Source organism: Lactuca virosa, chromosome 9 (genome assembly GCF_052849685.1).
Source record: "Lactuca virosa cultivar CGN04683 chromosome 9, Lactuca_virosa_CGN04683_v6, whole genome shotgun sequence".
Lineage (NCBI taxonomy): Eukaryota > Viridiplantae > Streptophyta > Magnoliopsida > Asterales > Asteraceae > Lactuca > Lactuca virosa.
Window position 1 is genome coordinate 215,871,904 of NC_136434.1, and position 12,534 is coordinate 215,884,437.

The window sequence follows — 12,534 nt, forward strand, 5'->3', positions numbered from 1 at the left end:
TGATTACCCTCTTCCAAAAATGCATATTCTATATGTGTTGGCAAAGTTTTCAGCTCTAAATCTGAGTTTTGAACACTGAACACGTCGAGTCCAGATACCAGACTCGTCGAGTTGTGCCCAGTTTTTACGTATGATCGCGGATTTTCAAGCGGACCCGTCGAGTTTATGTCTTCAACTCGTCGAGTTGATTTTTTGGAACTTTTTATGATTTCTTCGTATTCACTTTCTTCAAGCATTCTTCCAATCTCCTCCAAGTCTCTTTCAGCATCAAAGTCAACTTCAAGGGTATAAGTGAATTCGAGTGACTTGTCTTCTTTCCATTCTTCCATTAGCTCTTCCAAGACGTCTATCGAAAAGGCCGTGTCATCACTATACTTAGAATGCTTCATGGCTTTATCAACTCCAAAAGTGATTGACTCGTGTCCCACTCAAAGGGTAAGTTTGGATTCTCTTATGCCCACTATGGCGCTTGCGGTGTTTAGGAAAGGTCTTCCAAGAATGATTGGCACTTGGTGGTCCTCTTCCATGTCTAGCACTATGAAGTCCGCGAGAAATACGAATTTATCAACTTTAACTAATAGATCATCACATATCCCCCTTGGAAATGTCACCCTTTTGTTTGCTAGATGAATTGCCATTCGAATCGGTCTCGGCTCCGGAAGGTTCAACTTCTTAAAGAAAGAGTATGGCATAAGATTAACACTCGCCCCCGAATCCGCCAATGCATAACTAGTGGCTAGGTTCTCGAATTGGCATGGAAAAGTTAAACTACCCGGGTCACCCATCTTCTTTGGCAATTTGTTCAACACTGCGTCTGAACAATTTTCATTAAGCACCACCGTGGACACCTCTTCTAACTTCTTCCTATTTGTGAGTAGTTCCTTCAAGAATTTTGCGTACTTAGGCATTTGTGCAACCGCTTCTATGTAAGGAATATTGATATGGAGGGTTTTGATGTGTTCCAAGAACTTTTGATAATCTTCATTCTGGTTCTCTTGTCTAGCTCGGTCTGGAAATGGCAAGGGAGGTTGATACAGTTTTAAAGGAGGAGTATTTTTCTGTTCAGACCGTGGACTCGTCGAGTTCAAGTCTGGAACTCGACGAGTTGTGTCGACTGTATGTGATTTCGGATCTTCTTGATGTTTCTCCTGCACCTCTTTTGGATCTTCATTCATGATAGGGGTCAGAGGGGTAACTATCTTTCCACTTCTAGTCGTGACAATGTTGATTTGAGCGCCTCTCAGATTCTTCTCGATATTACTTGGAAGTTCACCCGGTGCTCTTTGATTGATTTGTAGTGCAAGTTGGCCTAGCTATTTTTCAATGTTAATGATAGAGGGTTGCTGATTTCTCATCAATGCTTATTGCTCTTTCATCATTTCTTGTTGTTCTCTTATTGCAACATCGGTTTCATTGTGCCTTTTCTCGGATGCGGCTGCAAATTTTGTGAGCATATCTTCAAAGTCCATTTTCTTTTCTTGCGCCGGCTCCTCCTTTTGATAGAACCCTCTGGTCTTCATCCTATATTTCTCCTCCTTTGCCTTCTTGTACTCATCGTATGGTAGCCACTCCTTTTTCGGTTTTCGCCAATCCTCATCATATCTATCGCCACTAGAGTAACATACTTGCACTTTCCGGTTCCCATGCTCGTCTAGATCACAATCTTTAGTAAGGTGAGGCCCGCTATAATTCTCACATCCCACCCGGATGGCATGGATGGATTGATCCATCTTTGTAATTCTTTGGTCCAAACTATCCAACTTAGCCATTACTGCCGCCATATTATCGGAAACTAAGTTCACCGCCCCTCGAGTTGAGTCATTCCTTGGGTTATGATATTCCCTAGAGTGCTTAAAGAATTCTTCAATTAGCACCTTTATGATCATGGGTGCTTTCTTCGTGAGTGGTCCTTGGGAGTCAAGGAGCTGCCTAGTTGTCACGTTCACTCCATCATAGAAAATGGAGACTTCTTGCTGAATGTTTAGATCATTATGGGGTAGTTCCTCAACAAACCTTTGTATCTTTCCCACGCCTCATAGAGTGACTCGTCTGCTTGCTGCTCGAAATTGGCAATAGCTTTCTTCAACTTTGCTATTTTTTAGGGAGGGCAAAATTGAGCAATAAATTCTTCACGCGTTTTAGCCCATGTGGTGATGGATTCTGGAGGGAGTGATTTCAACCAATCTTTCACGGCACCCTCAAATGTGACTGGTAGCATACGAAGCAAAACAGTCCCGCGAGGTACATTAAGGATATTGAAGTAGTCGGCTTTGTCGTTGACCTCGTCGATACGCTTGTATGCGTCTTCGTGATCTTTCGCGTAGAATGGGATGTCATTGAGTTGGGCGAGTATGTGGCCTTTTAGCTCGAATGTAGCAGTTGCTGGAATCGCGGGTTGCACGAGTCCCGACCCGGTATCGTCACACATCCTTTTCTTGTATTCGCCCATGGTGATATCTGCGATGTTAGCCATGGTGTTATCGGGTTCGCTTCCTAGGTCGCTTTCTTCTTTGGATTCTGTGTCGTAGTCGGTCTCTTTTGGATTAGGATTGTGTTCAAAACTTTCTATCTTACTCTCTTCGCTCTTCCGACTACTAAACTCACCCACGTTCTTTCCTTTCTTCTTTCCAAAGACTGATTTAAGGTCTTTGAAAGGTGACTTCTTTGGCGGGTTGGTTTCTTCAACGGTTTTATCCTTGTTCTTCCTTAAAGCTGATTTCGAGTCTTCAAGTGGGGGGACCAAAGATGTAATTGATCCACGGGTCATAGAATACCTAAAAGAAAACAGAAAAACACGCGTAAAAAGAACAAAACGAAGTAAAAACAAAAATAAAAAACGCGATGGACTCGTCGAGTTGCTTCGACTGGACTCGACGAGTTCAAGGCTAAAACAGAAAGCTAAAAACGAAAAAACTAGAACTTAAACTAAATAACTAATTAACGAAAATGGTAACTTTGTGCAAGATAAATCTTACATAAAGGATCGATAACACTAGCAATTAAAATAACTATTTAAAATCGTTCCCCGGAAACGGCGCCAAAAACTTGATGTGTGTAAAATGCACTAGTTTTAATTCTACTACTTCAAACACAAATAAACACATGAAAGGCAATGTACCTATCGATTAGCAATATAGTTCAAGCAAACAGGGTATCGAACACAGGGAACAGTAACAATTAAACTAACTACTAGAATTATCTAAATAAAAACAAGTAATAAAGAGAAAGGCTTTCTATAGTTTTGCAAGACTAGAAACTTAAACAATTATCTAACACTCAAATTAAGACAATTAACAACTAAAGCAAATAGGATGTAACTAGATTCAATAATAAAAGAGACTTCTGTTTAGGTTTGACTCACTTGTTCCTATGGTTGATTTTATGGCAAGTGTAATGGATTAATTTATCATTGGTTACCGATTAATGTGATTAGATTCATGTTCAATATTACTAATCCTTAGCAAACAAATTAATTCAAACAGTGGCCAATTGGTTAAACTAACAAGTTTCCTAGTATTGTGATTCAGATCAAGTAAGACTTGTAATATTAGCTAATTAAATCTGGCAATTCAATCAACTCATGTATGGTTGTTCATCATACATGCTTACACATTAATGTACTTATTTTCTAGTTAATCCTAGGTGCATGCTCACAAATACTAGGCATACAATGTTGTTTTCACAAAAATCATATGAAGCAAACAATTAAGGAGATGTTCATGCAACTTAATAGACTTGATAATTAACAGAAAATAATTATTATCAACACATAAGGGTCTTTAACAAACTTAACAAGACAATTTCACCAAATCAATTAATCCATACCATAAAATCAAACCATATTTACAAGTTAATCTACCCTAAATAGAAGTGATGAGTTTTTAGCTCATATCTAAAGCAATTAACATCTCAAAAACAAAATCTAGTGATAACAACATAATTAATGCAAAATATTAAGACAAGAGAACGTGTGTTGCCTTTTGATCTCTTCCAAATTGGTCTCTAAGGTGAAATCTCGAATTCCAGAGCTCCAGGAATACTTCTAATCGCCAATTAGTCGCAAACCCCCCCCCCCCAAAACTTTGGGTCTCGGGCAATAATGTCCTTTATACAGTTTTCTGAAAACAGGGGCAACTCGTCGAGTCCATAGACTGACTCGAGGAGTCCATCACTTAAATCACGTGTATGGTAAGGCACCTAATGGTTCGCGAATCTTCTCATCAACTCGTCGAGTTGAGGACCAACTCGCCGAGTTCTTCGCCTTTTTAGCTTAATTTCTTCTAACTTTAATTCCCGAACTTCCCATCACTAGTCCCGCTTCCTTTTTAACTCGAGCACGTCTTTTAGGCTGAAAATAGAATTTTAACATAATTAAGTACCTTTTGTTCAATATTTAAGACAAAATAGCCAAAAAGTATTAAGATATTAGACAAAATATATGACTAAATATGCACATATCAGTGGACTATAAATGGATTGAGTAAAGGCCTTGGGCATTAAGGGAATTAGGTTTAGACCTTATTGGATGATGATAATGTTGGTTAAGTGATTAAAGCCTTCAATTTGTGCTTGGAAAAGTAATATTTTGGGCTTCTTGCATGGATTATGGTTTTAGTTCTACGTGTATTAAGTCAAAAATAATTAGATAGGGTTGTGGGGCTTGTTAATACCTTTACGTGCATATAAAGATCGCCAAAAACATAGTAGAAACGAAAAAGTTATGATTGTTTGAAGTTGGAATGAAATTGCGTGAAAAGCTGTTCTCACGAGGTGAGAAGTATATTCTCACGACGTGAGAATTGTGTAACCCAAGCCCACAAATTTTTAGGGTTTTCAAGGTATTTAAAGGTAAGGATTCATGTTTTAGGGTATTTTCTTAGCCTCCATCATATCTATATTTTGTGAATGTATAACCAATTTTGGACCAATCAACATATAGTTATTTTAATAACAAAAAAATTAATTCTATATTTATATATATTTTCCTTAAATCATGGACCAGTTACAGATTTTTTATATTTATCATCTTCTAAACCCTATTGATTTCAATTCATCATCACTGCTTCACATTATCAAGTCCATGGTTCAAAATCACCACTTCATTGCCAACGTTTTCAATCTTGTACCGATTCGGCTGCTGATTTTGAAAACCGATGGGAACGACATTGCTAGATGGTACGTTGATTTCACAAAATCGACTTCAAACTCTAATTGTTTTTTCCTTAATATCAATCGGTTATCTATTTCACAAAATTAGTTTCAAACACCGATTGCTTTCTTCCTTCTGATCAATTGTTTTTTTTTTTACTTCTAGTTGTATCAATTAAATAAGGAGGGTGCAAATAATTGATTTAACTCAATGCAGTAAAATTGTTGGAAGTTTGTATCGTCGACGGGAAATAACCCAACTCCACTCCTCATTTTACCTTACCTACCTCACCATTTTTTCACATTTAAATAATAATCTTTTTAGGTAAAACAATGACCAAACGCGTAACAAAAACTAACAGTACAGACCAAACGCGTGAAAAAACAAATAGTAGGGACCTCCTGAGTTACAAAAATAAGTTAGGGACCTAACACATAAATTACCCCAAAGACCGTGTAATTTACTCCATCCAAAATGAAATTTGTTAGATGTAAGAGATACTTTTTAATAAAAAAAAGATATTATTCAAGGGGGGTATATTGTAATTACTCTGTAGTTTGGCAGTTTTTTGTAACTATACGTAAGTTAAAGGGTATAAACGTAACAAACTTATAGTTAACGGGCATATATTTCCTGGTCATAACGTTGTCTGTTAAACCCAAAACCCCAATTCCTCCCTCCCTTTCGCTCTTATCTAATGACTTCATCACTCTCACTGCTCACTTTATTTCGTCTCCCGCCATCAAACGACTGCTCTCCTAGTAATCCGAACATCAATCACCGGCGAACCGTCGTATTTCCTTCCAAGAAATGGAGGTGTTCAATATCTCCCGGGCAGCCGCCTCCGCCTCCGCCGAAACAGCGGCAGCGGCAGTCCAAGAACTCAGAATCCGGCGAAAAAGGAATCGACCCTGTTGGGTTTCTCTCAAAATCTGGAATTACACACAAAGGTTTCGCACTTTACCTCCGTGAAAGGTATGTAAAGAATTACCCCTGGAAATTTCAAACTAATTTCGCTTCTTGATTGTGGGAAAACTTTAAAATGTTATCTAAAATTTCAATCCTTTTCTTATTTTTATCTATGCTTTCAGTTGAGGGTTTTCGTTAATTAGTGTAAAACAAGTCCGTTCTTATTGTTGATCGCAAAATCTTCTTTCTTGATTTTTGGTCATTATTTTAATTGGGTTATATATGTTATGAATCACAGATACAAATCTTATAAGGACCTAAAAGACGAGATCTTGAAACGCCACATTGATTTCAGAGACATGGCTTCTGGGTTAGTCTTACATTGCTTAATCTTTGTTTTTCATCTTTCTATACATCGTATTGAGAAAACTACAAAATTACTTATCTTTCCTCAGTTATGGAAGATTTCTTTACTTCATTTGCTTGATTGATTCTCTTATATTCTTCCCAATAGATTCGAATTGTTAGGAATGCATCGCAACTTACAACATCGAGTGGATTTCATGGAATGGGCTCCAGGTTTTGCTTCATATCAACATAATAATCCAAATTCAATCGTTTCTTCTTCTAATTTTTGAAATCAAATCAGGCGCACGCTACTGTGCAATTGTCGGAGATTTCAACGACTGGTCACCAACCGAAAACTCCGCACGCGAGGGGCATTTTGGTCACGATGATTACGGGTACTGGTTTGTCATCCTTGAAGACAAAGTAAGAGACGAAGAACAACCAGACGAACTCTACTTCCAACAATACAATTACACCGATGATTACGACAAAGGCGACACGGGTGTCACAGCCGAAGAAATTTTCCAAAAAGCAAACGATGAATATTGGGAACCCGGTGAAGATCGGTTCATAAAATCCCGATTCGAAATCATCGCAAAGTTATACGAAGAAATTTTTGGGCCAAATGGGCCTCAAACGGAAGAGGAATTAGAAGAAATACCAGATGCGGAAACTAGATACAAGAAGTGGAAAGAAGAACATAAAGATGATCCTCCTAGTAATTTGCCATGTTACGATGTGATCGATAGTGGAAAAGAGTACGATATTTTTAATGTGATCGATGATCCTGTTTCAAAAGCCAAATTTCGCGCTAAAAAACCACCTATTGCATATTGGATTGAGACACGTAAAGGAAGAAAAGCTTGGGAGAAAAAGTATGCTCCTGCTATACCTCATGGAAGCAAGTATAGGGTTTATCTTAATACCCCTAATGGGCCTTTAGAACGGATTCCAGCTTGGGCTACTTATGTTAATCCAGGTATTGTATACCTTTGGGCTAAATGCAAGAAATAGCAATTTGCTTTCCATTTCTTCCTTATTATAATATTGTTCCACTTTTTGTGTGTGACAATAAATATTTTTTTTCTTATCGACAATACTGTCGGTCCTAGTTCAATGCATGTCAAGCAGTACAACCTATTCTGTTCTGTCCTGTCATGTCATGTCATGTCCTGTCTTGTCTTGTCGTGTCGTGTCGTGTCCTGTCCTGCATAACAAACTAGGAATAAATGGTTGTGTTTCTTGATATATTTTCTTGTTGGGACTTGATTATTATTTTAGAGGTGGAAGGAAATCAAGGTTATGCAATACATTGGGAACCACCTCCTGAAGATGCATATAAATGGAAACATAAGAAACCAAAAGTTTCAAAGTCTTTGCGTATATATGAAGCACATATTGGTATTAGTGGTTCTGACCCAAAGATTGCCTCCTTCAATGAGTTCATTGAGAAGGTTCTCCCTTATGTTAAAGAAGCCGGATACAATGCGATACAATTAATTGGGATTCCCGAACATAAAGACTATTTCACAGTTGGATATAGAGTGAGTTCCATCTTCCACTTATCTTTTTCCATATTTCCATTTAACTTTTTTAATTTTCAATTATATAAAACTATCAAATTATTTCAACTACTAGTGTCAATATAGGTAACGAATATGTTTGCAGTCAGTAGTCGATATGGGACACCCGAAGATTTCAAGCGCCTTGTTGATGAAGCACATGGTGATAAAACATTAGAATTGATTCTAGATTATGTCAATTAACCATTTATGTATTTTTTTTTTAAAATCATTTTTATGAACTAGGACTTGGATTGCTTGTTTTCATGGACATTGTTCATTCTTACTCGGCTGCTGATGAGATGGTTGGATTGTCGCTCTTTGATGGATCAAATGATTGCTATTTTCACACTGGTAACACGTTTAAACCTTTTGGATAAATGGGAATTTATTACATACTCATCTTTGTATCCATATTTTCTTGATGTTCTTCATTAGGTAAGCGAGGACAACATAAGTTTTGGGGTACAAGAATGTTCAAATATGAAGATCTTGATGTTCTTCATTATCTGCTCTCGAATCTAAATTGGTAATAGTCAAGTATTTCTTGTGATTTAGGTGCTATTTCTTTTTTACTTGATACATAAACAACAAATCCCTTAATGTATTTATAACATTTTGTAGGTGGGTTGTAGAATACCATGTTGATGGTTTTAATTTTCATTCTCTTGCTTCAATGATGTATACACACAACGGTTTTGCCTCATTTACGGGTGATATGGAGGAGTAAGTATCCATTACCCTAATGTTTTTAACTTTTTTTATTTTTATTTTTATTTTTTTATAATGATATAAGTTTAGTATTCTTATAATATTTATTTGGTTGGCTAATCTTTTGTTTCGATTGTTTCAGGTTTTATAATCAATATGTTGATAGGGACGCGATATTATACCTCATATTGGCAAACGAAATTTTGCATACTCTTCATCCTAAAATAATAACCATAGCGGAAGATGTAAGTAACACGTTTCATGTTTTATGGATATTGGTTACAAAAAAACATAAAATTTTTGATCGATTTTTTAGGCTACGCTTTATCCTGGGTTATGTGAGCCTACTTCTCAAGGTGGATTAGGGTTTGATTACTTTGTAAACCCTCGTGCTTCAGAGATGTGGTTATCGTTTCTTGAAAATGTTCAAGACTCTAATTGGAGCATGAGTAAGGTTCGCACTTCTAACCTATTTCTACCTTTTATAACTTCTAGAGATTTCGTTCACTTTTTTTATTAAATTTAAACCTCGTTCCAGATTGTGAACACCCTTGTTGAGATTAGTAAAAGTCCCGATAAGATGCTTTTATATGCTGAAAACCACAATCAGGTAAATTTCTAACTTATAAATTTCCTTCGCTTTCTTTGTCATTTGCCTTTTTTTTTCATATAATTTTTTTTCAGTCAATATCCGGAGGGCGATCTTTTGCCGAAATATTATATGGTCAATCATCGGTCATGAATGAGTCGTTACTTAGAGGCTGTTCTCTTCATAAGGTTAGTTTAGTAATTAGTAATTACAAACTGTAAAAAAAAAAAAAAAGATAACATGGGGTAATTAATAATGTATGTTTTGATGGTTACACGTGTTGTTATTTAGATGATTAGGTTAATTACGTACACAATTGGTGGTCGTGCTTATCTAAATTTTATGGGCAATGAATTTGGGCATCCGAAGGTTAGATTATTTAATTATTTAATTATTTATTTTTTAAATCAGTTCAAAAACCCTAGAAAATGAAAATTTATAATAATGGTTGTGATTATGTTTTGGTAGAGGGTGGAATTCCCAATGTCAAGTAATGATTTTTCCTTCTCACTTGCTAATCGGAATTGGGATTTACTTGCTAAAGAAGGGGTTCATCAAGATTTGCTTTCTTTCGATAAGGTAACTTTTTTTCTTCAACTAAATACAACTTTAAGGTAGTGTTTGGTATGATGGAATTTTTTATTCCATTAGAAATTTTATGATTCTTTCTGTCATTCCATTCCATCTAATCAAAGAAGCCTATATCATTTTTCCCGCTGATTTCTTTTATAGGACATGATGAACTTGGAAAATTCAGAAAGAATAGTTTCAAGATGGCTTCCAAATATTCATCATATCAATGACACTAATATGGTGAGGCGATTTTGTTTATGTTCTAATAATTTCAAGTTTTATCACTATCAATATTGGATACTAAACCGAATTCTTACATTGAAAACAGGTGATATCATATTTACGTGGCCCATTTCTCTTTATTTTCAACTTTCATCCCACAAATTCGTATGAAAAATACAATGTAGGCGTAGAAGAAGCTGGAGAGTATCAGGTAAGCTATACTTTTTTTTTTTAATACCTTTTGTGTTTCACTGTTTCTCTTCATTGTCATTGTGATTTTTATTTTATTTATGTGACAGGTTATTCTGAATACCGATGAGAAAAAGTACAGTGGTCAAGGATCAATAGGGCCTGATGAGTACGTTAGGAAAACCATAAGTAGAAGGTAAGGCAGTGACATTTTTTTTCCACGTAAATTGACTATTTTGCCCTCATTTTGTCATGTACTTAATTTAACAGATTTTTTTTAACGCCCGTTTAAGCCAGGGATCAAACATGCAACGAAATGCACTTTAGGGACCATTTATGCAACAAACTAAAATCTATACATAAATACATAACTTTTGACATACCACATGGACTAATGTTGTAATTATATTGTTTTGCAGGGTTGATGGAATGCGTAATTGCTTAGAAGTACCATTGCCAAGTAGAAGCGCTCAGGTTTACAAATTAACCCGGATATTAAGAGTATGAACAAACATTGCCAGGTGGCAGTATGCGTAAATAACTAGGCCCATGAGACCCATGAACGGGTATTTATGTTGATTTTGAATGTCAAACTTGTATTTAACATGTTTATAATTAATGTCCATCTTGTACTGTTTAGAAGTGATGTTTTTTTTCTTCTTTTTTTTTAATGCTTATTGTACATCTTAATATAACATACAAATTTAAGGTCATTAGTTTTGAGCTCGAGGTTATCGAGTATGAAACTAATCAAATCCGTGAGAGTTTTATAGAGGGTTAAGGCCGCAAATGGATAATGACCTATTTGGGAAAAATTTCATATATGACTTTATTAAATATCAAAATATTATATTTGCACAGCTTAATTTATAAATAATATATTTAATCTTTGACTTTTCATAATATAGTTCAATAGATATCGATTGAAGGCAAACGGACAACAAGCTGCGCCGCTAGCTTTTTCTGGATGGCAAAACCAATTCTTTTGAAAACAACATTTGTGGATCTAGGAGATATGACATTAGAATGCATGACCCGTTGGACTCTATAAACAATATATTTACTCTTTATAAACTTTCAAATATCATATTTGTTCAAATTGTTTTTTACAATATTTTTAATAGTTTATAATCATTTTTTATGTCTGAAAATAATTATAATAACTAAAAAGTTGACCATATTGTCCTCATGTCTAAATTGGTGGACCGTTTACTTCTAAATTGTTGGAATTTTGTCATCTTAACAAACACAACACATTATATTAATCCCTCTATTGAATATATATATATATATATATATATATATATATATATATATATATATATATATATAAAGAAGAAGAACATATATGATCTTTTGAAAGTTTATGAAGGTAAATATGAAATTTAAAAATTAGGCTGAACAAATCCAATATTTTGATGTTTAAGAAGTGCATCTAAGAAATTCTGTTTGAGATGGTAAAAAACAACATTGTTTTATAAATGATTATGAGCGTGTTCGGTAAAAATAGTTGATAGCAGGTAACTTGTAGCTTGCAGTGGGTTACGGGTAGTTTCTAGCTGGTAGCATTTTGTTAAACGGTATGTGAAGTAGTATTTGGATTTGAAGCGTTTTGTTTAAACTAAACTTTAGAAGCATGTAGTGCAAAACGAGACTTTCTGTTCAAAACGGAACGTTTTGTCAAACGCTAGAAGCTAGAAGCTATCAAACGCTCTCAAAAGCCGAACACCCCTATTAGAAGTTAGAAGTTAAGCAACTGAAAGATTCTGTTCACAAAATACTTTTATTTTCATGATATTTTGTAAACAAAAAGTTCAAACTCCTTAGCTTCTTATAGTACAATTGTGCCCTATTAGAAGTTAAGAAAGTTAAACATTTTTTTCATAAAATACTTTTATTTTTGTGAACAAAAAAATTCAAACTCCTTAGCTTCTTATAGTACAATTGTTTAAAACATTGGTGTTTTTTAAAAATAATAATAATTAGTTTGTTACCTATTTAATGATATTAACTCTTTTTTAATTGACCTTGCTCAATTTTAGTTCACTTAAATTGGATCGATTTTTAGAGTAATCATAAACATAAGGACTAAAAAAAAGGAGGAATTATACATATATGTAATGCGGATCCGAGATTTTTATAAATATACCCACAAAAGATTAGCATAAAATTAAGAAAAAAAATTAATTAAAAGTAAACGATCTTGCAGTTTGTCATGATATAGTGAAGTCTTAACGAATGTAAAGTAAATGAAAAAGAAGGGAGAAGATTGCTTGAGTTGC

The 12,534-nt window shown here is 35.1% G+C and overlaps 2 protein-coding genes across 2 annotated transcripts; one reads left to right on the forward strand and one right to left on the reverse strand.

Annotated features, from left to right (window-relative positions):
* Window positions 1–428: 428 nt before the first annotated feature.
* On the reverse strand, window positions 429–1,175 carry LOC145140293 (uncharacterized). Its single transcript, XM_079073829.1, has one exon. It carries the CDS (start codon window positions 1,173–1,175, stop codon window positions 429–431), a length of 747 nt encoding a protein of 248 aa, XP_078929955.1.
* A 4,624-nt stretch (window positions 1,176–5,799) lies between these two features.
* On the forward strand, window positions 5,800–10,898 carry EMB2729 (Alpha amylase family protein). The gene is made up of 19 exons (XM_079072753.1): window positions 5,800–6,124; window positions 6,357–6,428; window positions 6,573–6,637; window positions 6,708–7,385; window positions 7,688–7,950; window positions 8,056–8,131; window positions 8,215–8,322; window positions 8,407–8,497; window positions 8,593–8,694; window positions 8,822–8,924; window positions 8,996–9,133; window positions 9,218–9,289; window positions 9,364–9,456; window positions 9,560–9,637; window positions 9,737–9,847; window positions 10,001–10,081; window positions 10,170–10,274; window positions 10,363–10,448; window positions 10,672–10,898. Exons 1-19 carry the CDS (start codon window positions 5,847–5,849, stop codon window positions 10,757–10,759), a joined length of 2,688 nt encoding a protein of 895 aa, XP_078928879.1. The 5' UTR covers window positions 5,800–5,846; the 3' UTR covers window positions 10,760–10,898.
* Window positions 10,899–12,534: the final 1,636 nt, after the last annotated feature.

Coding starts and splice junctions, on each gene's coding strand:
- LOC145140293 (XM_079073829.1), bottom strand. CDS start 1,175: ATGAATGAAGATCCAAAAGAGGTGCAGGAGAAACATCAAGAAGATCCG.
- EMB2729 (XM_079072753.1), top strand. CDS start 5,847: ATGACTTCATCACTCTCACTGCTCACTTTATTTCGTCTCCCGCCATCA. Junction 8,323..8,406: donor TGATTGCTATTTTCACACTG/GTAACACGTTTA, acceptor GTTCTTCATTAG/GTAAGCGAGGACAACATAAG. Junction 10,082..10,169: donor ATATCAATGACACTAATATG/GTGAGGCGATTT, acceptor CATTGAAAACAG/GTGATATCATATTTACGTGG.